General features: G+C 46.8%; 2 protein-coding genes across 8 annotated transcripts; one reads left to right on the plus strand and one right to left on the minus strand.

Moving 5' to 3' along the window:
* The first annotated feature begins 9,621 nt into the window (after nt 1-9,621).
* On the plus strand, nt 9,622-16,851 carry CNIH1 (cornichon family member 1). Of its 2 annotated transcripts, XM_021546819.3 has the most exons (6): nt 9,622-9,774; nt 10,918-10,986; nt 11,252-11,299; nt 14,465-14,577; nt 15,007-15,150; nt 15,928-16,851. In XM_021546819.3, the coding sequence occupies exons 1-6, from the start codon at nt 9,694-9,696 to the stop codon at nt 15,953-15,955; spliced, it is 483 nt and encodes a 160-aa protein (XP_021402494.1). In that variant the 5' UTR covers nt 9,622-9,693; the 3' UTR covers nt 15,956-16,851. The 2 variants fall into 2 exon arrangements, with proteins under 2 accessions (XP_021402494.1, XP_021402496.1); XM_021546821.3 differs by lacking the exon at nt 11,252-11,299.
* CDKN3 (cyclin dependent kinase inhibitor 3) lies at nt 16,667-24,849 on the minus strand. Of its 6 annotated transcripts, none has more exons than XR_014955853.1 (8): nt 24,618-24,849; nt 23,881-23,936; nt 23,214-23,258; nt 22,286-22,508; nt 21,167-21,198; nt 20,529-20,632; nt 19,622-19,815; nt 16,667-18,664 (listed from the first exon to the last, which is right to left on the minus strand). XR_014955853.1 is itself a non-coding variant. In XM_085581027.1 (7 exons), exons 1-7 carry the CDS (start codon nt 24,815-24,817, stop codon nt 19,729-19,731), a joined length of 744 nt encoding a protein of 247 aa, XP_085437153.1. In that variant the 5' UTR covers nt 24,818-24,849; the 3' UTR covers nt 19,514-19,728. The 6 variants fall into 6 exon arrangements, 4 of the variants coding, with proteins under 4 accessions (XP_085437153.1, XP_021402493.3, XP_085437152.1 ...); XR_014955852.1 differs by having other exon boundaries at nt 21,167-21,261; XM_085581027.1 differs by lacking the exon at nt 16,667-18,664 and having other exon boundaries at nt 19,514-19,812.
* Nucleotides 24,850-25,653: the final 804 nt, after the last annotated feature.

The raw sequence follows: 25,653 nt of genomic DNA on the forward strand, positions 1-25,653 counted from the left end.
TTTGATTCCTCTGTTGTTGAAAAAACTGCCAAGTATAATCCAAGGACTTATATCTGATGTAGATTGTTTCTGTGAACACCAAAGAACAGCATTAAAAGGCCACAGATTAGACATGACAAAAATAAACCCCTTTGCTCCCAGGTGAGAGAACTCTGTGAAGGAGAAAATGCACAGCTGCTTCAGCACATCTGGCTTCTGAATGGCATCTCAGTCACTGAAAGGCAAAATCTATTGCCAAAAGTTCAGGGAAGAAGAAGCTGCTAAGGGAGAAGAATGATTTTCCAGAAAATGAGAGAAAAAAAAAAAAAGGATAAATAGCTCTCCTATGGGAGGAGAAGGTCACCTGTGGGGTCCTGTGGCATTCTCTGCTCATCACTGAGTGTGCTTCACTCGGAAATGGGTAGTAGTGTGTTGGTATTGCCACATCACAGGCAGTAAAACCAGCAGCACAATAAAGAGAATTGCCAGGAGATCGGGGATATGAAGTGAAGGGCAGCTGCTTCCATTCAGGAAAGGTCATTGGCTTCTAATAGTTATGATGAAAAGGTCAGTTGAGTGGTGATTAAAGTCAAAGCAGAGAGGAGGGAGTGGGAATCAAAATGGGAAACCTGCACAGCAGGACAAGCCTGCAGCCTGAGCATCTCTCAGTGGTGCTTTCCCTTCCAGGCTTGTGGAGACAGCTTGCCCAGGGCTGGGAGTTTGCTAAGGAGATCTGTGGCTTGGCAGGGTGTCTGGGAATAATATGGAGAAGAGGAGAAATGTAGTTTGTTCTGAGGAGCTGGAGGAAGAACCATAGGATGCTTTGGGTTGGAAGGGACCTTAAATACTACCCAGTTCCACCCCTGGGACACCTTCCACTATCCCAGGCTGCTCCAAGAGGTGTCCAACCTGGCCTTGGGCACTGCCAGGGATGGAAGCTGGGGCAGTTGCTGTCTGTGTGTGACAGTGTGTGAGTATGCCTGTGCCTGCTGTTCCATGGGTTGTTGAATTGACTGGAATACAAGCTGGCTCTCCCAAGCTCCTCACAGGTGAAGTTCCTGCAATGTCCTGTTTAGGTGCAGGTGAGGGTGGGAAGCCAAGCACAGGCAGATGAGGTTCTGACACGGTGCCATTGAGAGGCAGAAGGGACATGGAGCAGCCTTGAAGGGAGGGCTGGTGGGGCTGTGGGAAGGACATGAGGCACTCTGTAGGTGTAAGAGTGCCTGGAATTTGATCAGCTGCACTCCTGTATGGCCGGAGTGAGGATTTAAGGTGGGCCTCATCCCTTGGAACAAAACTGAAGATGTGGCAGGTGGGTCCATCCCCTGCACTTGTTAGTTGGCACAGTTGTGTCAGCTGCAGTTTTGGTGATGTTCTACAAGGTCTAAACAAATGAAGCTCAGCTTCCTTGGGGAAAGCCTCCACAGAGGGGTTTATAAATTCTGGAGATGTTGGATTTGACTTCTACATGTGTAACTCCAGTTTGGTTACATCCTCTGCAGGGTTTCCCTTATGGTAGGTAACTGCTTTTCTCTCTGCAAAGAGAGAGCTGTGGAGATGATGTCATTTGTTCTCACCTCCTCCAGAAGGGAACTGAGCCCAGGAAATTGCTCCTGTGGGCTGAGCTGGCCTTGAGGCTGGTCTGGGAACAGAGTTTAAATGATAAGTGCTGGGGAAGAGAGAGTGTTTCTGGGATCTGAGAGGTAGCCCTGGTGTTCTTGAAGAGCAGCCTTGAACTACAAGACATGCAGGCATATAGGTTCCTGTAGTACAGCAGAGAAAAGGAGTTGTATTTCTTAAAATATGGATTTGGGATCAACATCTTGGGAAATTGGCATCCTCTCTCTGGGCTGCAGAGTAAGGGAGTGCACTGGCTTGGTTTGTGCTGTGTTCAAGGCATTGGAAATGTCAATTCCAGCATTGTTTTAATAAATACAGTTCTGAAGTACAAGGACCCCTGGATTTAGCTTTTAACTTTTCAAATTAATCCCCATTTGTATCTGGCAGGTATCTGTATTGAAAGGTTGAGCATAAGGCTGAGCAATTGCACACCTCAAATTTTCTATTTTCATTTTGTGAGAAGCAGCAAAGGGTGAAATACTAAACAGTGAATATTCTCTGGTGGTGGTTAGGACACTGCTGGCATGTCATTGACCTGTTGGAGTGAGTCCACAGGAGGCCACCAAGTTGATCAGAGAGATAGATCACCTCTGCTGTGAGGAAAGACTGAGAGAATTTGGATTGTTCAGCCTGGTGAAGAGAAGGCTTCCAGCAACTGAAAGGACCCTACAAGAAAGATGGATAGAGAATATCTACAGAGGCCTGGAGTCCCATGACAAGGGGGAATGGCTTCAAACTGAATGAGTAGGTTTAGATTGAATATCTGAAAAAAAAATTTGACTGTCAGGGTGGTGAGACACTGACACAGATTATCCAGGGAAGCTGTGGCTGCTCCTGGATGCCTGGAAGTGTTCCAGGCCAGGCTGGACAGGGCTTGGAACAACCTGGGATCGTGGAAAGTGTCCCTGCCTAGGGCAGGGGGATTGGAGCCAGATGATCTTCCAACCCAAACCATTCTGGGATTCCACAGTTCTAAGTTCACATCAGTGTAAACTTGGGCACTGTTCCCCTCCCAGGTCCTGTAGGTTTTTTTCCATGTCTGCTGTTCCTTTGGGTGCTGTTGAGATGCTGTGATCCTGTGTGGATAACAGGCTGGCTGATGCAGTGTGTGTGTGCAGCGTCCTGTGCAGCCTCGCTGTGCTCTAACCTCCCTGTCTTTTCTCCAGCCATGGAGCCAAAGGGATGATTTTGATGCCTTTTTATAGATGTGATTAATCAAGAGTGGCCATTGTGTCCCAGCATGGGGGGATCATCTCTGGACTGTCCTGTTGAGTTTCATTCCTTCAGGGACTGCAAACACGCTCTGGGTTAACCCTGTTCACCTCTGGAGCAATGTGGGGTGTCTCCTACAGAACGTGATGGAGCTGGGCTGAAACTCCCCTGACAGCTCTCACAGCTCCTCAGCAGGGGACAGAGGGGAAACAGGAGCAATTACCCAGAGGGACTCTGAATGCAGAACAGATGTAAACACTGGGAGAACAGCACGTCTGTCTTTCACGGCAAATTTACTCCTGTGACACGGCAGTCCTGTCCAGGCTGTTTGAAAGGCACACGCTGTCACCCCATTCCTGCTGTTCCATGCCATGAGCCCCATGAATGCAGCTCCTCTTCCCTCTCCTGGAGCCCTTGGCTCAGCAATTAATATAATGTACCCTTGAAATCCCTCTGCCAAACAGCAGCTGGTGTTGTCACCTCATTTCTGTGGAAAATGGGAAGACAGCAGGAGAAAATGGGGCAGAAAACATTCAGTTGAAAGGGAAAGGGGCACCAGCCATCCTATACTTTCACTGAGCCTTAGAGGATGGAAGCAGACCAATGACCAGGGGTCATTGTCCCTGTAGAGCTGAAGAAGGAACAAGAGAGATCTAACATTTCTTTAAAATAATGTCTAATTTTAAATATCCACTGTTGGAAAATGCTGCTGGATAATTGGAAGGGGAACGTGCCCGCCTTGCTCACAACTGCAGTCTGCCTGGCCATCTGCTCTGCCAGCAATAAATCCTGGATTGATCTGCGAGTGTGATTAATTCAGCAAGGACGACAGGATCAAGGGATCAGCCAGAGACAATATTTGTACCCTACCTCCAACTGTGAATGTGCAATTGTTTGCTTCAGGACTACAAAACAAATTGCATAGCTGTATTAGTGGGAGAATAGAAAAATAGAAGCATCCACTCCAGAGCCCTTCTTTCCTTGGATGGCCCCATTCCAAGGTCTGTACGTACAGTTTAGTACAAGCCAGTTCCCTGTCTGGAAGATGAACAAAGCTGTTCTCATCTACTGAGAACTTCTGCATATTTACTGCTTCTGCCTCATTCCTGTGGTTTAGTCCTAAATCCTTGGAGGTACTGGCTCTGTGCCCTCATGCACACGGGCTGTGGATGTGGAGTGTGAGTCAGCCACTCCACCCAGCTCCCTGTGCCTGAGGTTACTGGTGGGAGCTGCAGCCAGAGCAGAGCTGGACTTTAAATATCAAGAACAACCAGTGGGGTGGATTTCTAGCACTGGTACAGCTTTGAGCTGATTGGATAATATGGATGTAGCTGGAGAGATCAAAAGCAAGATATGTGAAGGAATTTAGATGTGGATGGAGGCTTTTGAAATCCTATTTAGTGTGTAAATACACATTGGGCCTGAAGGTGCCATACTCAGGGCCACAAGGGATGTCTGTGGGAGAGCAGGAAGACCAAAGTCAGAGCCCTCCACAGCTTATTTTTTTCTGATACAAAGCTGAAGTTGTGTGTATCTTGCCTCCTTTTGAGCAGAAACAATAAGGATGTTAATCCCTGGAAGTGTTCCAGGCCAGGCTGGATGGGACTTGGAGCAGCCTGGTCAAGGCTCCTTCCAACCCAAGCCATTCTGGTATTCTAAGAGCTAAGGACTAAATGTGACATTTTTGGAGCCATCACTGCTACAGCTAGATTAATGCAGAATGTTTTGGAAAATCCCCTCCATTGTTGATGAACAGCCAAATCCTGAAATGCATTATACATTTTTTTTTTTAAATACAACACTTGGTCCCTTTTCCTGTCCACACACTGTTATCATGCTCAGAATTATGTGGAAAGCCATTAACAGCTCTACCCAGCATGACAAAAACAAACCCTGTTATTATGAGGACAGGTTGAGTATTCAGTATTTAGCCTATTAAATGAAAACTGTTGCCATCTGACCATGAATGTTAGAGGGATTGAGGCCACGGGTGGATTCTCTAATGAGTCCTGGTGAGATGCCTGGCAGCACCCGTGTTCTGAAATTGGGTTTTAAATGAGATTGTTTCTCTTGAGACTGGCTTTCATGTGCAATGGAATTTATAATGTTAATTTGTTTATGTGATCACTACTAAATGGAAGAGCCTAAGTAGGGATTCTGGAGGTGAGTTAATTAGTGCAATAGGAAAGGGTATTTGCCAGTGTGGAACGGGAGTTGGGACACTGGCAAGTGCAGGGATCTGTTTATCCTACTGGTCAAAGTCTGTTAGTGGATAAAGGGGGTGAGTGAGTGAGGAGTTCTGTGCTCTGGCTGCTCCTGATGGGTATTTACAGGTGCAGGAAGGTGACCTAGGCTGGATCTGTTAGAGATACTCAGAGAGTCTCTGCTAAACTCACAGAATCACAGGATGGTTTGTGTTGGGAGGGACCTTAAAGCTCACCTCATTCCACCCCCTGCCACAGGCAAGGGCATCTCCCACTATCCCAGGCTGCTCCATGCCCTGTCCAGCCTGGCCTGGAACACTTCCAGGGATCCAGGGCAGCCACAGCTTCTCTGTGCCAGGGCCTCACCAACCTCATAGGGAAGAATTTCTTACCAATATCCCATCTAACCCTGCCCTCTATCAATTTGAAGCTGCTCCTCCTTGTCCTGTCACTCCATGCCTGTATAAAAAGTCCCTCCCCCTCCTTTTTATGAGCCCCTTAAATTGTAGATATAGACTCAGTTTTTCCTCTCCTGAAAACCCAGTAAGTCGAGTCTATTAAACTCAGCGGGATTTTTATTACCAAGTTCAATAGTATTCGATTTCTCCTTGATATCCATAACTGAAATGACAATTTTTAATGTTGAAGGATGTGGTTAACCTGTGCATAATTCAGAGAAATTGCTGCACAATCTTTCCTCACAGTTCTCTGCCAAAATCTTCCTCATGAACAGCCTTTAACACACTGAATTATGACTGATTATACGGCTGTTTTCCAATAAGGACGAGTACTTGAGAGGGATTTAGGATGAAGTGAACAGACACTGACATTTTCCCTGGGGATTCCAATCAGGATTAAACTCAGTGTGTCCAGACTAACAGGAAAGTGCATTAAGAGCTGTGGGCCATCTCCAGAGCTCCTCTGTGGCTTCCTGGCATTGTTTTCAGAGTTTAATGAGAGAAGATACTCAGTCATTGTTTGATTTGAGATACCAAATGGATGTGAAATTGATTAGACCCTTTTCTACAGAATTAGATTAGACAAATTGATTAGACCCTTTACTACAGAATTTACTTGTCATTTCCTTTTGTGCTATCTTTTAAAAAAAATAAAAATCTATGATACAAGAAATCCTTCAGTGCAGAAATCTTTGTTGTGCAAGATTACAGCTGCCTTCCGCTTTTCCTGACAGGATAATTGCAGATGAATGGTATGCCAGCACCCGAGGGAATAAAACACTGCATTCCTCGAGGCAGAATCAGGATTAATTGCAAATGCAAGTATGTAGCTGACACGCCTTTTTACTTCTGAGACTGCACATCCCTGTTGCACAACATTTTCATGTACAAAAAGTCATCAAATACTGAAGTATCTACCTTGAATGGATCAAACTGCAATGGAAAACCTGCATTCCCCAGCCCCAAGGTATAACAGGATCTCTGCACACATCCTGTTTCTCTACCTCCCACAGCTCTTGTGAAGCAAACTGGCTTTGGATGGCTTTGGAAAAGCCTGCACCAGGGAGTTTTCCAGCACAGCCCTGTCCAATGTCTGTGGGAATAAGTGTGCCTGTGCAGCTCAAGGGTTCTCCAAATAAGAAGTGAACAATTTGCAAATAAATAAGGCTAAAGAAGCATCAAGTGATAGGAAGAAAGCTGTTTTTGCGAAGGGATTGCAGAAATGGTTGCTTCTGGCTCCTCAGGAGCGAGGGATGAGGAATGGCTGGAAGGTGGCTGTGATGCACTGCCAGGGCCTCTCTTCCTAACCCATCCTGGAAGGAAACCACAACAGGCTCAGCCCTTCCTGATGTTCTCACTGCCTGGTGGTCTTGTCTATCCTTCTTGCAAGGCGATGGCAAAGCTCCTGGGACAGAGTTGGGAATGGCTCAGAGCAGCTGCCTGGGCTGCAGTACCCACCCCACTCTCCTGGCTTTCTTATTGATCTCTGAGTCACAGAATCATAGACTGGTTTGGGTTGGAAGAGTCTTCAAACCCCATCTCGTTCCAACCCCCTGCCATGGGCAGGGACACCTTCCACTACAACAGGTTTTTCAGGACTCATCTTCACTAAAATTTATTTTAAAATGTTTCCTGGGTTTTACATCAAAGTTTCATAGGTCATAGTGACACCGCAGCACTTTTATTTGGAGTAGTTTGTGGATGAGATGAGTGATTTTATACTGAAACATCAGCTTTATCTTTGCAACAGCTGATTTCCTAAAGACAGCTCATTTGCTACAGTTTTTCCTGTATTTTGATGAAGGAAATAAAGTTTCTGCTCATCTCTCTCTCGTGACACTCCATTAATTGTGTATAAAGCTTTCCAGCAGATAACACTGGAAAATATTATTTCGTTTGGCAGCTGTTGGTTTTATGGAAATCATCCCTCACTCTGCTCCAGAGGAAATGATTGCAGCAATGTCACCCCAGCTTTCCTTTACTGCAAGGTGTCACTGCTTACACTGAAACAACTTTTACATAACCTTTTGAAAGGAGAGTGGGGTGATCTCCTCAAACTGTTTTCTCATCTTGCTGTTTCCTTTGGGCAGGCTCCAATTTGTATTGATTTGGGATTGTATGACCAGCCCTCCCTTCCCCAGGGCTCACACAGCACAGCCTTCTCCAGCATTTCTTCCTAAATTTGCCATCTCCCTTTTCTCCAGATGTAGCTTGTGCTGAGCAGGGAATTTTACCTAGGGATAGGACACGGGGGAATGGATGTAAACTAAAAGAAGGAAGATTTAGATGAGGAATGAGGAAGAAATTCTTCCCTTTGAGGGTGGTGAGGCCCTGGCATGAGTTGCACAGAAAAGCTGTGGCTGCCCCGTCCCTGGAAGTGTTCAAGGCCAGGTTGGACTGGTCTAGTGGAAGGTGTACCTGCCCATGGCACTGGGTTGAAAATCAGTGGTTTTTAAGTTCCCTTTCGACACAAGTTTCTGTAAAAGCTTGGACAGGTTTACTCTAGGCTGGGCTAAGAACTGGCTGGGCCCAAACAATAGTAGGGAATGATGCTGCACATTAGTGGTGCCCCCAGGGATCAGTGTAGGGCCCAGTCATGTTTAATGTCTTTATTGATGATCTGTCTGAGGGGATTGAATCTACCATTAGCAAATTTGCAGACAATGCCAAGTTGTGTTGGGAGTATGGATCTGCTGGAGGACAGAAAGGCCCTGGAGAAGGACCTGACAGGCTGGATCAATGGACTGAGACCAACAGTCCAAGGTTGAGTAAGACCAAGTGTCAGTGACTTGGGTCACAACAACTCCATGGAGCGTTCCAGGCTGGGGCAGAGGGTCTGGAAAGTAGGAAAGGACCTGGGGGTTTTGTTTGACAGTGGCTGGACATGAGCCCAGGTTTGCCCAGGTGGGCAAGAAGGCAAATGGCACCTGGCCTGTGCCAGCAATAGTGTGGCCACAGGACCAGGGCAGAGACTGTCCCCTGTGCTGGGCATGGGTGAGGCCACCATGTACTGTGCCTGGTTCTGGGCTCCTCAGTTTGGGAAGGACATTGAGGGGCTGGAGTGTGTCCAGAGAAGGGAACAGAGCTGGGAAAGGTCTGGAGAACCAGGAGAAGCTGAGGGAGCTGGGAAGGGGCTGGGGATTCCTGAGGGAGCTGGGAAGGGGCTGGAGAGTTCCTGAGGGAGCTGGGAAGGGGCTGGGGATTCCTGAGGGAGCTGGGAAGGGGCTGGAGAGTTCCTGAGGGAGCTGGGAAGGGGCTGGAGAGTTCCTGAGGGAGCTGGGAAGGGAATGGAGAGTTCCTGAGGAGCTGGGAAGGAGCTGGAGAGTTCCTGAGGGAGCTGGGAAGGGAATGGAGAGTTCCTGAGGAGCTGGGAAGGGGCTGGAGAATTCCTGAGGGAGCTGGGAAGGGGCTGGAGAGTTCCTGAGGGAGCTGGGAAGGGAATGGAGAGTTCCTGAGGAGCTGGGAAGGGAATGGAGAGTTCCTGAGGAGCTGGGAAGGGGCTGGAGAGTTCCTGAGGAGCTGGGAAGGGGCTGGAGAGTTCCTGAGGGAGCTGGGAAGGGAATGGAGAGTTCCTGAGGAGCTGGGAAGGGGCTGGAGAGTTCCTGAGGAGCTGGGAAGGGGCTGGAGAGTTCCTGAGGAGCTGGGAAGGGGCTCAGCCTGGAGCAAAGGAGGCTCAGGGGGACCTTGTGGCTCTCACAGCTCCTGACAGGAGGGGACAGCCAGGGGGATTTGGGATCTGCTCCAGGGAACAGGGACAGGACAAGGAGAAATGACCTCAGAATGCCTCAGGGGAGGTTTGAATTGAGTATTATGGAAACTTTGTCCATGGAAACGGTGGTCAGTCATTGGGAAAAGCTGCCCAAGGAGGTGTGGAGTCCCCATCCCTTGAGATGTTCAAGGAATGACTGGAAATGACACCCAGTGCTCTGGTGTGTTGACAGTCACAGGAGTCACTGAGTCGATGATCTTGTAGGTCTTTTCTAAGCTAGATTCTGCGATTCCATGATCCTACGCCAAGCCGCTCTCCCACTGCGCTCCGCGAGGCGCGGTCGCACTGCCTCCCACGCCTCGGGTGAACTCCCGCTCTCCGCCCCATCCCCTCGCCGCCCCCCTCACGGAATGGCGGCGGCGCGCGGCCGGCAGGGGGCGCTGCGGGCGCGGCCATGGCGGCTGCGCGGCGCCGCTGAGGCGCCCGGCAGCCCCCGCGCCGCCCCGCCGCCATGGCCTTCACGTTCGCCGCCTTCTGCTACATGCTGGCGCTGCTGCTCACGGCCGCCCTCATCTTCTTCGCCATCTGGCATGTGAGTACGGGCACCGTGGAGCGGGGGGACCGCCCGGGGAACGGCCCCGGAGAGCCGCCGGGGCGTCCCCGGACTGCGCTGAGGGAGCGGGGAAACCGCGTCCGGAACCGCCCTAGGAGCGGGAATCGGCCCCTCCCGGATAAAATGGGTTTTATACAGGCACAGAGTGGCAGGACAAGGGGCTGTGGCTTCCCGCTGACAGAAGGCAGCGTTGGATGCGATATTGGGAGGGAATTCTTTGTGAGGGTGGTGAAGCCCTGGCACAGGTGCCCAGAGCAGCTGTGGCTGCCCCTGGATCCCTGGCAGTGCCCAAGGCCAGGCTGGATGGTGCTTGGAGCAACCTGGGATGGTGGAAAATATCCCTGCCATGGCAGGGTTTGGAATTGGATAATCTTTCAGGTCCTTTCCAACCGAAGCCATTCCATGATTTGTGGTTTGCTCCTCGAGCCTGGCACTGGGGGAGCAGCAGCAGGACCCTGCAGATGAGGTGCTCTGAGGGAGGATGTGATGCTTGGCAGAACACTTGTGGTGTAAAAGTGCCTTTTGTACCTCATGCTGCATCGTTATGTCAAAAAAAAAGACCAGTGTATTTTTAAATGGATGCACCTTTTGCAGGTATAACCTGCTCTGTGTGATCCTGCTTTGGCAGGAAAGTTGGACTGGATGGTCTCCAGAGGTCCCTTCCAGTCCTAAGAGTTTTGTAATTCTGGGATGTATGTGGGCTCAGCATTTACTTTGACAATGAGGAAGAATATCCTTTGGCTTTTAAGCTTGCTCTTGCTTTTTCTGTATTAAACCCCATGCCAGATTCCTGTTGGTCACCAAGAGTATCCTGGGTGAGGCTGGGGTCTGCACAGCGAGTGGGGTTGAAAACTGATAAAGGGGAGGTAGGAAATTCATTGCAGGTGGGAAGATAAAAAATTGGAGAGTAGTCAGAGGCTTTTGAATAGCTGATGAAACTACTGCTTTCGTATTTGTAAAACCTGTTCCACATCTGTCTTACCTGTGAGTTGATGTAGGCAGAACTTAGGTGAAATGTTACTGAGAGCAAAGGTAGCAGCTTTGTGCCAAAATGCTACTTTTAATGGATAAAATACACAATTGCTCCTGGGGAATCAAAACTTTCATTTTTTTTTCCTTTAGATTATAGCATTTGATGAACTGAAGACTGATTACAAGAACCCCATAGACCAGTGTAATACACTCAATCCTGTAAGTAGCACACCAAACGTTTTGTTTTGCTAAATAAATACATGTAAAGTGCTTAGTTTTGGTGTTATCTTGATGCAATCAGCCTGGGCAATAGAATTGCATCTGGGTTGAGAAGCCCTCGCTGTTGGTAGAAGTTCTAGGGCAATTCTTTGTCTGATTCTTTAGTTTCAAGTTGAATATTCTGACTGTTATTAATCTGATGATGATCTTGTCAGCTGTCATACTAACATTCTTTCAATCTGCTTTCCACATTTTCGGCACAAAGACAGTTGAAAAGGTCAAAAAGATTAAAAGAGTCAAAATTGCATTAAAGGTGTGTACTGCTTTTCAGTTTCATGTTTTTTAACTTCCCTTTCATTTTGTTAGGAACATTTGTAATACTCTTTAGCTGTTTTGTTTAGTCTGCCTGTTCATCTGCTCGTTATTTGTTTGTTGGGGTTTATAACAACCTCATGGATTTCCATATTTTATGCCAAACCAATTCTGCTTGCTTACCCAGCAACTTGGGGAAAACTGTTACATGCCTGTTAGGTGTCAGAAAATAACTTTAGGCAGAAATAAATTGTGTTTTTCAAGTCAGATTTACTCAGTTCAGATTAGAGGAGAATACTTTGGGGTTTTTTGAAGCATTGACCAAGTCAGTTCTGATCTTTTTTTGAGGATTTGGGTGAGTGGAAGGTGATAGGTGCTATCCTCACTTCTCTGTTCTGTGTTCCAGGATCAGGGGTGTGTCCCAGTGTCCTCTCTTGGATGCAGCTCAGACACTCGTTGGCTTAGGAAAAGAATTTGAGGCAAACTTTTTGGCTGCATCTCTGACAGGCCAGCAGCATCAGGGAGGCTTGTTAAAGAACACAGAAGTTGACCCTGCAGCATTTTATGCCTTTCTTATGGCTTTTCCTTTGTGTGTGCCCAGGCTGAGGGATGATGCAGGGGCAGCACAGCAGTGTGGCCTGAACTGTAGCTTTAGTTTGAAGTAAAATATGCCACCAAAAAATAAATTTGCTGTAACTGGGGGGCTGGGGGAGAGCGTGTTACGTGTGCAGCGGACAAATGAAAGTGAATATTTCAGTGTGAGGAGGGGAGGAGGAGAGGAGGTTTGCTGCTAGGAGAGCTGTGCATCTAACAGTTTCCCTTGCTTGGTCTGTTCCAGTCATCTCTGCTGCAGTGTGGGAGAGGCCAACTCTCATTACATTGATGCATTATGACCTTACTGCAACCTTTGTAGTGTAAAAATGTGCATGTTTAACTGAATATTAACCTTCTGCTGCCCCACTTGCATGGAGTGTCCTTTACATGGCAGCTTTGCAACTGAAAGTCTGAAATAACCTCATTTTTGCTGTTCCTGTGGAAGCAGGCTAATCCCCAAAAGTGAAGTTCAGGCTCTTGAGGGGGTCTGGTACATGATGCTGGACAAACACATGGGTGTGTTGTTTTCCTGTACAAAGAACCAAAGATCTTGGTAGGAATTGAGGCACCTCAGTGCAAAGATTAGCCTAAAATAGTAACTCCTTAGTACACTGCTGATTCCTTCTCTTCTCTGCTCCTGTTATAGTCGTGTCTTTTCTCAGCAACCAGATCCATCCTCCCTCACTTCTGTGATAAATATGGTAGGATCTGATGTAATTCATTTTTCTTTAGGACAGGCAGGGAGGATCAAGTGGGGGAGACTGGAAAAATGCAGGGATCCTGATGTGGTAGTAGGGTATAATAAACAAGAGAAAAGAAAAACATATTTTGAGATGTGTAGGTAAATAAATACAGATTTTTTCAGGCCCAGTGTATCTGTCTGAGCAGGCTGCCAAATGCATTGTGTGTTGGGCAGGGTGGTTGTTGTTCTGCTATAAATAATTGCCATGTGTAAATGGTAAGTATGCAGAGAAGGATCTGGATGAAAATATTTACTTGAAACATTTTGTGTACAACAGCTGAATTTTGGTGGTGTTATTGCAAGTTTGCAATATTCTTCATTTAGAGAATTAGAATTTCATAGCAAAGTAGGCAGTGAGTGTGTTTGTTGGTAGCTTTTAGATTTCTAGGAAGATATTCTTAGGTTCTAAAAGAAGAAAAAAATTGGAAACCACTGAAACTTTGATGTAATCATCCCATGCGATTTAATCATATTGCACAAAAAGAGGGCAGAGTGTGTCGTGTGTGTACCTGCACATATGTAGGCAATTTAAACCTTTTGGGTAAAAATGGGGTGTTTTCCATGAGGAGAAGTTCTATGGGGCCTGAGTTAAGAAGGCAACAGTTTTACAGATCTTCTGCTTCTGCTCTGGAGCCAGGCTGGGAGAGCTGGGGGTGCTCACCTGGAGAGGAGAAGCTCCAGGAGAGCTCAGAGCCCCTGGCAGGGCCTGAAGGGGCTCCAGGAGAGCTGGAGAGGGACTGGGGACAAGGGATGGAGGGACAGGACACAGGGAATGGCTCCCACTGCCAGAGGGCAGGGATGGGTGGGATACTGGGAAGGAATTCTTCATATGAGGGTGCTGAGGCCCTGGCACAGGGTGCCCAGAGAAGCTGTGGCTACCCCTGGATCCCTGGAAGTGTCCAGGGCCAGGCTGGACAGGGCTTGGAGCAACCTGGAATAGTGGAAGGTGTGGAACTGGATGGGTTTTCAGGTCCCTCCCAACCCAAACCAGTCTGATTTGTGCGATTCCTCTGAACCTGGTAATAAAGCAGTAAATAGCAACACTTTGGGGTGTCTTATATGAAATTTAATTCGTGTGTTGGGTGTGAGATTTCACAGCTCTTTGCATGTGTTTACTCTCTGTTCCTCTCCATGTTGTTCCTATTAACAGCACTAATCTCCGCAGCATTCCATGCTTCCTGTGATTCCATAGTACCTGGTACTGAGCTCTGTGGGCTTCTGCTGGAAGCATGATGCTGTAAAGCATGCACAGTGGGAACCTGTGAGGGAGAACCGCCCGATTCCCCCCAGACTGTGCAGAGCAGCTCCTCTGTGCAGACCTGTGTGTGCCACCACGTCACCGCTGGTTTGGTTGGGTAAAGCTCTGCCTGGGGCGTTACATTTTGGGAATAATTTGACTTTGAAAAGTTCTGGATCTGTGAAGACCATAACAAAGCTGTAAAACGGGAAACCACAAACATCTTTTTGCCTATAAACTGTTCTGCAGAGCACGTTTCCTACTGATATTTCTATGTTGCATGAGCAGAAATATCTCAGTGACTTCTTCTGAGTGTCATGCATAAAGCATAGAATCTGTTAATTTAATAGAAGTAATTAAAAAATACTGACCTGACCATTAAATCTTAGAAATTTTTCTCCTTGGTTCATGAATAGCATGTGAAAACAGCAAGGCACATAGTGCTGGCTGCTGCTTTCACGTTCCAAAGTCTTGTTCTTGTTAGTGTTGGTTTTCAATAATATTTTTAAGCAATCGCGTGCCTCCAAAGTAGCTGAAATGCCACGTTTTGCTCTGTGCAGTTGAAATTTCTAACTCGCCTTTTTCTTTTCCAGCTTGTACTTCCAGAGTACCTCATCCATGCATTCTTCTGTGTCATGTTTCTCTGTGCAGCAGAGTGGCTCACACTGGGTCTCAATATGCCCTTGTTGGCTTATCATATTTGGAGGTAATTTTGGCAAGTCTGTTATGCTCGGTGAATTGTTACTCATTCTCCTGTTGCTGTATTCCTGTCCAGTGTTCTGTGTCTTGGAAGCACACAGATGCTTTCTGGGAAGGTTCAGGTCATGGCTGTACAATAAGAACCAACACCTGGCTTTCTTGGGGTTTTTTTAATTCTCTTGTGCTGTGTGAGAATTGAGTTGTGTGTGTTAAAGTCACTGACATGTCACAGGTGCACTGAGACAATTCCCAGTGTGGAATGCCAGTCGAAGCAGCAATTCCAGTCTCCTCTCCCATTCCTTAAGACATGGGAATTGAATTGCTTCTCTGTCAAGGGTGTTACTCCTCGTCTCAGCTGTGGCAGTCCCTGGTGGGTGGGGGCAGGACTCTGGTTTCCTGTGGCTGTCACCCCACACCTGCCTGTGCCTCCTTCCAGGTACATGAGCAGACCCGTGATGAGCGGCCCGGGGCTCTACGATCCTACGACCATCATGAATGCAGATATTTTAGCCTATTGCCAGAAAGAAGGATGGTGCAAATTAGCATTCTACCTTCTATCTTTTTTTTACTACCTATATGGGTAAGTTTTCCTCTTCAGTCTGAAGCTTTGGCTCAGTGCAGAGAGAAATGCTGTCCATAGGAATATTGTTCTTCTCGTGCTGGAAGGGAGCCTGTGGGAGCTGGACAGGGACTTTGGACAAGGGTGTGTAGTGACAGGACATGTGGGAATGCCACTGCCAGAGGGCAGGATTAGATGGGATATTGGGAAGGAATTCCTGGCTGTGAGGGTGGGCAGGCCCTGGCACAGGGTGCCCAGAGAAGCTGTGGCTGCCCCTGGATCCCTGGCAGTGCCCAAGGCCAGGTTGGACAGGGCTGGGAGCAGCCTGGCATAGCCAAAGGTCTCCCAGCCTATTGCAGGGGTTGGAGTGAGGTGATCTGTAAAGTCCTTCCAACTCAAAACATGCTGGGAATCTGTATGATCACCTACTGTGCCAGCTTTCCTGAAAAAGAATCCACATTCACCCCTGATTCTGCTTTAAAACACAAATCCTCATTTGGTCAGAATTTTTGAGTCTCTGTTCATGACTGTAGACCGAAAGTTCCAAACTTCCATTAAGCATAACACAATAAATCCCAGGGTGTTTTAATTAAGAAGCGGAAACATTGTTTTCAGAGGAAAGTATTTCATGTAAATGTGGTTTTGTTGAAGTCAAAAGTAGAAGAGTCATTGTGTCAAATCTTGAGTCACGATCCACCTATCTCACATGGACTTGTTCTTTATAGTAGACCCTGTTATAATTAAATGTGTAACACTAATCAAAACGATGCATCTTAATATTTTTATTTTCTTCTGCAGCATGATTTATGTTCTGGTGAGCTCTTAAGAAGACATTCAGCAAGCTTTGTTCCAGTTAAGTGCATGCAACAGCCACAAAAAACATGGATTCTTTACAACAAGAACCTCTGACCAAGATTAAATCTGGAACCCGATGTTCAAAATTGAGTTAGAAAACAATGACTCCCCTATTTTTTAAATATTTCCACATTTTATAATTGTGGAAAGACTGTTTTCTTATATTTTACTGGGACGCTGAAATTAATGAATTATGTGTAAATTAATATAAAGATGACTGGGGTTTGAAAAGTTTTGACTTTGCACTCCATAAGGAACAGCCATAACCTTCAAGTAGGTGTTGGTTACTACTAGCCTTAGTACTCTAGGGATTTGCTGTAGGATGGGCTTTGTAGTGGCTCACTTGGACTTGTGTATCCCACTCTTTACTCTAAACCAGCCCTAGCTCCAAGTGCTTGGGAACAACTGGAATACTGTATGTTTTGCCCATAGGCAACATGGGTCTTAGGATATTAATTCATGGACACAAAAGCAAAAATAGTTCTGTTTTGGTTTATTTTTTTATTATCTGGTTAATCTTCCCCTGTGTGTGCATCCATAAGTCCACAGAGCCCTCTGTATCTTCTCCAAACATTAACCCTGCTTTAATCTCGAGTCTGTGCCATTGCGGTAGGAGAAGCTGAATTGTCCATGAAGGAATGAATTTAAATGGTTTTTTTGGGTTTTGTTTTTTTTAATGTCTGTGCTGTCTGATTAACAAATGGACAAACCTCCAATGTTTATCAAGTCCAATGATGAAAACACTCTTGGATTTAAGAGTAGTAAATACTACAGACTTTTCAAAGCAGAAGGTGAGATTGTGAAACTGCCCTGCTGTTCCTTAGTGCAATAAATGATAATAAAAAACAAATCTCAAATTCAGCAACACTTCTTTTTATGTGGTGCCTTTTGTTTTGTTTATAAATTCAACAGATCCTCACTGTTGTTTTATAGTGGATTATTGCATTCCCTTTAAAAATAGAAGACAGAATTGAATTACCTCTGGAAAAGGGAAGTTCTGAATTCCTGCTTTTTTCCCTTTAGTTAAATAGCAGATGGGGCAGGGGAAGATGTTGCAGATAAATATTGCATTGTAAATTGTGACTGTGAACAGCTGCTTAATTTACAAGTAATAATTAGAGATCTTTTTCATTTACCTGTGCTGGAGAACAATGCAGTTTCCCCGTTCTAGTAAATTTTTTTTTTTGCATAAACTGTGTATTTGTTCACTTTGGGACTCTTGGGTGTAAGGGGCAGTATAAATTGCATGAATGGCTGCACTGGGTTCCACCAGAAATCCAGATGTTCCAACACTGGTCTGTTGGGCAGTGGCTGAGGAAAGGAATATGAAACAGGCAGGTGTGGAGTATCTGCCTGAAGAGTGAGAAATTTGGAAATCTGTGTGTTACAGATGTCCTGAGTGGGCTTTGGCATTTCAAAAAGCTCTGAATGGCTTTTCTGCCATCAGTTCAGCTGCTTTTAGAGCACTTTTATAGCCTGGTCTAGAACATCACAGAATCCCAGAGCAGTTTGTGTTGGAAGGGACATTACATTAAATCCCATTTCATTCCAACTCCTGCCATGGCAGGGACCCCTTCCTCTATCCCAGGCTGCTCCAACCTGGCCTTGGACACTGCAGGGTTGGAGCAGCCACAGCTGCTCTGGGCAATCCTGACATTGAGTTCTGCAGTGGAATTGCTTGTGTAAAAACCAGGTATTTAACAGTTCTGCCGACTTCACTTAATGACTCTGTGCTCTTATTTTTTTGGACATGGTGAAAATGTCCTCCTTTCCACCTTGTTTGTGCTGGGTGTGAATGAACAGACTTTGCTCATCTGCCACAAGGCAGTCCTTCCACAGGTTTGGGACTGTCCTTTCTCCTCCACAACCTTCCCCTTTTCTAGGCTATCATCACACAAAGATTGGGTTCCATGGGGATGGAGAGTTGTAGTTTCTAGTTTTTATAAATATACTGGGGGTAAGAGAATTCAGGCTGTGATAACTTCAAATTCTCTTTCTTAATAATAGTCCTGGCAGCTTATTCCTTTGTACATAAAATTGTTTTTCTCGTGTTTCCTTGCATTGATTGAGCATTTCCCATGCCCCTACTGCTCAAGCCTTCAGCATTCCATGATTTTTTTTTACTCGTTCAACCATAATTTTTAGCTTTTCACAGAAGAATTTTTGAAAGGCTTTTTTGGAAACTCATTAATATTGTTCCTATTGGATCATTTTTACTTTTCTGCTGCTTGGCTCTTCCAAACATGTAAGAGATTACTTCAGCCTGTGGAAGCAAAGCTCATTAAACCTTTCTTATGTTTGTATGTTTATTAATGCATTATGGAAACAAGACTGGCTGCTTGTAGCCCCTGGCTCTCCTCAACCTTTTAAACAAATCTCTTGTTCCCTTGGCATTTGGGCTGGTTTGAGCCAAATTCCACACTGGAATAAACAATGCAGGCTGCTCCTGCAGCCCCTGCAGCTGCAAGGGCCCAGCAATATTTACCAAAGTGTCTGCACTGTCCTGCTGATGAGCAGCTTTAGCTGGATGTGGGGTGCAGATGAGCATTCCCAGCTATTCCATGTCCAGCAACATCAGCCTCGTGTCCCAGGAGTGTTGGCGTAGCCCTTGTGGGATTCCCTGCTGGAGTACCAGTCCTTTGGCATTCAAAATGTGAACCTGATCATTGGTTTTGGAGTTCTAGGAGGCAAAAGATTATGGAGAAGATAAAGAACATTTCTCTTGCTCTCAGCAAGCTTCCTGCTGAGTTATGTGATAAATATTTAATATCTGAAAAACATTAGTTGCAAGGACTAAGTACTGAAGCACATTTGGGGCAGGGCATTTGCTGTAAATTCTGCGCTGTGGGAACTGGAAAAGTTCCTGTTGTTTGCCATGAGTGGGGATGGGAATAGCAGTAAACACTAATTAATCTGCAGAAATCACCTTTGTGCTCAAAGTTTAATTAAAGATAAATTCTGAAGTTCGCAAAGCAGGCACTTGCTCAACTCAAGCCCCCTGGTGTTGTGTGGAGTCTTGTCCCAACTTTTGACTTGAGATGGTCCTGAACTTTAGCAAAATCTTGAACTTTAGCAAAAGCCAGGAGCTGTTTCATCTTGCTTTGAATGGAAATAGTGAAGCAGGAGGGCTGGGGACTGCTAGAGGACTGTTCTGTGAGATCCTCCCAGCCCACAGCTGATTGTTTGTTTACTCTCAGCAGTGGCAGCAGCCAGAAGGGCTGTGCCAGCTCACCCACGCAGCTGACACAGTCACCTACAACCCCCCTGCTGGGTTTGTCACAGATTTGTGGTGTCACAACACCTCCTGCTTTTGGAATGAGGAAACTCCTTCCCAAATACCCCTCAACACATCGAGCAGAACTGTGACATTTCAGAATGAGTTGTTACGAGCACCTAAGGGGTAAGTGCTCCAGCTTGACTTGACTTTGCTTTACAGCAGAGCTGATGGCATGAGGGTGTTTTTAAACGGCTCCAGAGATGGAATTTCTATCCAGCTCCCTTATCCCGGCAGAACAGCAATGGACACAAACACACTTGTACACGTATTTTTCAGGCAGTGAGTATTAAAGTCACCAAAGAGGTGACTTTGTTCCTATCCATGTTCTCTAGGATTTCCTTCCCCATCCCAATACTTTACACATAGATTTGGAAGGCAGCAGCTGAGTCACACAGGCAGTAGCACTGAGGAAAGGTCAGGAGGGGGGTGTCTTGTCCAGTTTTCCACACAGGCACAGATGGGATCAGCTACCGCGATGCCGATCTCAGCACCGGGTCCTTTGTTGCCAGGTGTGCAGCCAGGTTCTCCCGGAAGTCATGGAGGAAATTGTACTGCTGGAAATGCACAACCAGTCTGCAGTGAGTGCTCTGTGCTTCAAGAAGAGGCACCACCTGTGCTAAAAAGCTGTTTGATACCCCTGCATGAAAACCGCACCCTCTGGTTCATTTGTTCTTTGTGTGCTTACTCCACACCTCTGGGATTTTTCAGTCAGACAAATGCCATGGATCTTGCCTTGGATCCTGTGGTTCCCCAAAATGGCCACAGGGGATGCATTACCTCAGGGTAACACAAAACATGGTCCTCAGAAGTGGGAGTTGTCAGAATTCAAAGCTGCTTTATTTTGAATCATGGAATCATTTAGGTTGGAAAATCTCTCTAAGATCTTTGAGTCCAACCATTCCTCCAGCACTCTAAGGCCAGCACTACCCCAGTCCCTACGTGCATCCACATGGCTTTTAAATCCCTCCAGGGATGGGGACTCCACCACTGCCATGGGCAGCTGTGCCAGGGCTAGACAACCCTTTCAGTGAAGAAATTTTCCCTATTATCCACTTAAACCTTTTCTGGCACAGCTTAAGGCATTTTCCTCTTGTCCAGTCACCAGTTTCCTGGCAGAAGCTGTTTCCTGAAAGCAGGAAACAGCTCAAACCCCAGAGAGAGCTATTGGAAGGGCAGAGCTATCTCTGGGATAGTGAAGTGAAGGAAGAGAGTGGCTGAACTCTCACTGGGGTTTGGACCTGTGTATTACCTGCCGCAGCCCCATTACCTTGATGGTCTGTATGGCCCCTGATCCTCTCAGGTTCCTGAGGCTCTCTATCACCTGCTGAGGTGCCAGGGTGTCTGAAAGCTGGAGCAGGAGACATGCAGCCACTGCAAGGGAAAGGGTTTACACCTGAGTACTGCTGAGCACCTCTGACTGCACACAGCCACTGATTTGTCCCATGAAAACCACCTTGGCAAACCTATCCAGGTCCCAGAGCTTTTGGATCTCCTGCAGAATCCTATTTCTGGCACTGCTCCATCTGCCTGCTGCTCCTGCCTGAGCCTATGGGCTTTGGAAATAGGTGAAAACCATCCCACTATTTTCCCCCTGCCTTCCCAGCAGCATCTGGGATACAATTCTTAGGCTTTTCAGGAATGAGTGCCAGTACACCCCGTTAATTCTCCTTTGTGTCTTCTGGCCATATCACCACCTGATCCTTCTGGGAACACACAGTAACTAACACTCCTGAAAGCTTTAAGGGGCAACACTGGGATGAATCAGATGCAGAGGAATTGGTTAATGTCCTTTCTATTAACCAGGCTGCTCCTGGTAGTGGCAGTTTGGATTGCATCCACAGTGAAGCTTCCAGCAGAATTTGGGTTTGTGGGATGGGTTAGTCAGGTGTGGAGACAAATGCTTACCAAGACATGAGCGTCCAAGGCCACCATAACAGCTGGGAGAAAAGAAAACATCTGGTTGAAACAAGCTGTAGCAAACTGCAGCACCCAGGGACCCCCTGAACACAAAAATATATGGACACAGTTCTTACCTTAATATAATCAAGAGGAGCAGGTGCAAAAGTCAGAATAAGAATTTCTACATATTTTCTATATTCTATTCCTATACCTACAGGGATATATCCTATTTAGTCTCCAGATCTTCTCTATCTCTCCATGGAAACTTCAATTTTAAAGTTCCCCTTCATTCCTGCTAATAGTCCCAAAGGCACAGGAGGACAGGAAACAGTAGGAGGATGGACAATCTCAAATGTCTTTAAATCCTACTTCAGATTAATGGTTTGAGGACAGTTGTGAGGAGAACAGCAAGGGTTCTGTGTCAGCAGGAAGACCAAGGACTCAGTGGCTTTCTGTACAAGAAGCTGTCAGTGGGATCATTCAGGGGACAGAGAATTTGGTAAACTCTTCCCCTCTCTCCTGAGGTCAGCTAAATAAGTTCCTTTAAACCCATTCATGGAAATTAGGAGTGAATTTTGCACCGCTGGAACCCACTGAGTCCCTGATAAATGGTGCAGGGAAGTGTTACAGAATCATGGAGTGGTTTGGGTTGGAAGGGACCTTAGAGTCACTTCATCCCACCCCCTGCCATGGGCAGGGACACCTTCCACTGGATCAGGGACATCATCCACTGGATCAGGCTGTTCCAAGCCCCATCCCTGGCCTGGAACACTTCAAGGGATGGGCAGTCACAACCTCTGACAAAGAAGTGTTTTAGCTCCCAACTCATTCTATACATCTGATATCCAGGTAGGCTGGGAGGAAGGAGCCCTGTGGTGCCACTCAAAACACCTTAAAATTCTTGCTGGACAGAGCAAGGGGAAATGGGGCACTGTGACATCCTGAAAGGAAGAATTCTCTGCAGATAGCTCCAGGAGGAGGAACAAGCAGAATTCATAGCATGAACTAGCCTTAAAGAGTGCAACTGTCTTTTCACAGCATCCTATTTCCCCTGCTCATACATCTGGAGGGAAGCTGGCATCCTTTACAGGAATGTGGGGTGGTGGGGAGGCAGCCAGAACCTACTGTATCACTGTCTTCTGCTTATTTTCCAGGCAGGTTCTGAGCTCTTCCAGGATCTTGCAGCAGGTGGCAATGTCAGGAGCATTCCCATCAGGAATGGGGTGGTGGTGCACACACATCCCGTGCTGTTGGTAGGTGTCGAGCAGGTTTGGTACTCGGTATTTTGAGAGCTCTCCTCTGGTACAAAGCACAAAGATATCCTGGATCCCACAGCTCTTTAGTTCTCCTGCCAAGGGATTAAGACACTTGCAGATAAACAAAAGCCTATCAAGCTTAAGGATAAACAGATAAGCCCCTTGGTCCCGAGTCTCTTGTTTAATCTTTGGGGCTACAGCAATAGGAGTGAGCAGTTTTGGTTTGAGCACTCTTTCTTCCACTGAGTCTCTCCCACATTTCGCTTCAGGTAATCCAGGAGAGGAATTTTCTCTGTTCAGAGGGAATCCCGAGAGAAGTCTCACTGGAGAGCACAGCAGCACTCAGGACAGCCTGTTATCCACTTAAGTATGTTTCTGTTCTAGCTGTAGTTAAAAATCACAGAATCCCAGGGTGGTTAAAGCCCATCTCATTCCACCCCTGCTATGGGCAGGGACACCTTCCACTATCCCAGGCTGCTCCAAGCCCATCCAGCCTGGCCTTGGGCACTGCCAGGAGTTCCTTCCTAAGCTTGACTTACCCAGACACTGTGGGGATTTGCTATTAGTCTCTGCTCTTTAGTGCTTACAGCTGAATACTCAGCACAAATCTTTACGTAATTCCGTATTTTCTATCCCAATTTCACTTTTCTCTGGGAAAAAGGAAGTTTTTAATTCATCTTGATCCCAGCTGCTCTGAAGATGCTTCATGGGTACTGTGCAGCTCTTGCCTGGAAATATCCTGACTATTGATTCCATGGAATATTTATGGAATTGCCCTTGACACAAAGAAGACTCACCTATATCTTTCTGAAGATTTCTTCTGACATCCTTAAACCTGCAACCTGAAACAAGTTATGAACAACAATTACCACTGCAGGTAAGTGACATTTATGGGATGGCTGCTGCAGCAGAAGAACAGAGCCTCCTCCCAAAATCAAAAGCAAGGACCAAAGCCACATCCTGAATAAAACATAGTTCTTGTTTTTGCAAGAAGATCCCTGGTGCATAAGGCAGTTTAAACACCATTATCTGCTTAATACTGTAATGTAATAGGATTAACAAAAGAAATCTGCCCAAGGTTTTAAGGTGCTTTGTGTTTTCCAGATGAAAAGTTTTGGATATTTTAAATCAGGATACAGCATAAAATCCCCCCACAAAACACAAAAAATCATCTAACAAATAAAAGGGGTGAATAATGATCACTTAAGAGTTGAGCGGAGATTCACCATGGCTGCAGTTTTGGTAGCTAAAAATGCAGTCAAAGTTTATATGTTTACTTTTATGACTTTACAAAATGTGATCTTGCATTAAGATACTCTCTAGATTAGCTTTGGTGTTTCCAAAATGCTTCTTCCAGGAGTAGATTACAAAAGGAGTCACCCACAACACAGAAATTTGGGGTACAAGGTATTACCCCTCTTCAGCTTTCAAATATGCCTGCAAATTTCAGTGAATGCTTCTTACCTGGAAGGGAACATAATCCCAGGAACTCTGAAGAGTAGGGAGGAGACAAAGACAACCTTTTAGAAAATAAAAAGTAAAATAAATAAAATTCAGAATGCAAGATTTCAATTATTTAAATATATAAATATATTTTGGGGGGGGGTGGGGTGGTCAAGAGGGTGGGGCCAGACCTTTTCACCAGTGTCTGGTGGGATGATGAAGAGCAACAGGCACAAAATGAAACATGGGAAGTGAATATGATGAAAAATGTTTCTTTGAGGGTGACAAAAGGTTTGGGTTGGAGAGGACCTTAAAGATCATCTTTTTCTAATCCTCTGGCATGGGCAGGGACAATTTCCACTACCGCAGGTTGCTCCAAGCCCCGTCCAACCTGACCTTGGGCACTGCCAGGGATGGGGCAGCCACAGCTGCTCTGGGCACCTGTGCCAGGGATCACCACCCTGTGAAGAACAGAGGCATGGATCGGCTGCGCAGGGAGGTCGTGGAGTGTCCTTCCCTGGAAAGATTGAAAACCCAGCTGGATGTGATCCTGGGCTCCTGCTTGGGCAGGGCGGCTGGGCTCGCCGGGCTCCAGAGGCCCCTTCCAACCCCAGCCACATCCACCGGGCCACCCCCAGCCTGGAAGGCCACCAGAGCCCGCCTCGGGGTTCCCTTGCCAAGAGAAAACGCTCTTGTTTCTCAGGAGAGGGACTGAATACAATTCCCTCAGAGAAAGGATCCCGCGGGTGTCGCCTCACCAGGAGATGTGGAGCGGGCTCGACTCCCCTTCGGCGGCCTCATCGTCTGAGGAGGCAAAGCCGTCGGCTGGCGCCACAGCGGGCTGGGGGGAGAGCGGGGGGCTCACCGTGGGGCCGGGACCCTCGGCGGTATCGGGATCGATATTGGGATCGGGATCGATATCGCGATCGGGATCCCGAGCCCTCAGCGGTTTCACCATGGCGCCGCTCCCGGCCGCCGCCCGTTCAAACTGGCCACGCCCACCAGCCCATCGCCCAATGGGAAGATGCGGCTCAGCGAGCGCGTGCAAAATCGAGCAGGCTTTCCCCTCCCGTTTCATGAGAGGAGCTCTCTGATTGGTGAGCAGCGAGGACGGCGGGCTTTAATATGCAAATAGATGTGGTGATCTCTGCGCTGATTGGGTGAGGCGGCGAGGCGGGAAGGGGCGGTCTCGAGCGTTGGGGGCGGGGCTCCGTGAGGGCTCCGTGAGGGCGGGGCGGATCCCCTTCCCCCAATTCCATTTGAAATCCCTCTCGGGGGTGTGTTCATAACTGTCCCATTCCTGGTAATCCCGGTAGTTCTTAAAAGTGATAGAGCAAAGGGGAATGAATTCACAAAGATATATGACAGTGTTAGGTGGAATATTGACAAGAAAACTCTCCCTTGTGAGGGTATAGCGAGGCCCTGGCACAGGTTGCCCAGAGAATCTGTGGCTGCCCCGTTCCTGGCAATGTTCTAAGATCACCTGGTCTAGTGGAAGGTGCTGATGGCAGAGGGTGGGACTAAATGGGCTTTAAATTCCCTTTTGACCCAAACCATTCCATGATTCCATGATAAAACATAGAGATGGATGTGAGCCTTTGCCCACAGGATGTGGAAGAACAGGGATGATCTTAAGCGGGTGCCTCATGCAGGTTTTGGGTGGTGAATTCTATGGGCAGGGACCGTAGAACATTTTAACAGAAAATTATTTGTTTCTGCTCTTTTAAGCCATGAACTTGAAGTCAGATATTCTTGTCATGGTACTGCTTTAAATCGTCCTATAAAAATAAGTTT

This window comes from Lonchura striata, chromosome 5 (genome assembly GCF_050655825.1).
Source record: "Lonchura striata isolate lonStrDom1 chromosome 5, ASM5065582v1, whole genome shotgun sequence".
Classification (NCBI taxonomy): Eukaryota; Metazoa; Chordata; class Aves; order Passeriformes; family Estrildidae; genus Lonchura; species Lonchura striata.

Bases quoted from the DNA above. Each gene is read 5' to 3' on its own strand.
- CNIH1 (XM_021546819.3), top strand. From the start codon at position 9,694: ATGGCCTTCACGTTCGCCGCCTTCTGCTACATGCTGGCGCTGCTGCTC. The intron at 9,775-10,917 runs GTGAGTACGGGC...TTTTTCCTTTAG, and splicing joins TCTTCTTCGCCATCTGGCAT to ATTATAGCATTTGATGAACT. The intron at 10,987-11,251 runs GTAAGTAGCACA...TTCGGCACAAAG, and splicing joins AGTGTAATACACTCAATCCT to ACAGTTGAAAAGGTCAAAAA.
- CDKN3 (XM_085581025.1), bottom strand. From the start codon at position 24,817: ATGGTGAAACCGCTGAGGGCTCGGGATCCCGATCGCGATATCGATCCC. The intron at 22,509-23,213 runs GTGAGTCTTCTT...ATCCCTTGGCAG, and splicing joins AAATCTTCAGAAAGATATAG to GAGAACTAAAGAGCTGTGGG. The intron at 21,262-22,285 runs GTAGGTTCTGGC...TTTTGTGTTCAG, and splicing joins AAGCAGAAGACAGTGATACA to GGGGTCCCTGGGTGCTGCAG.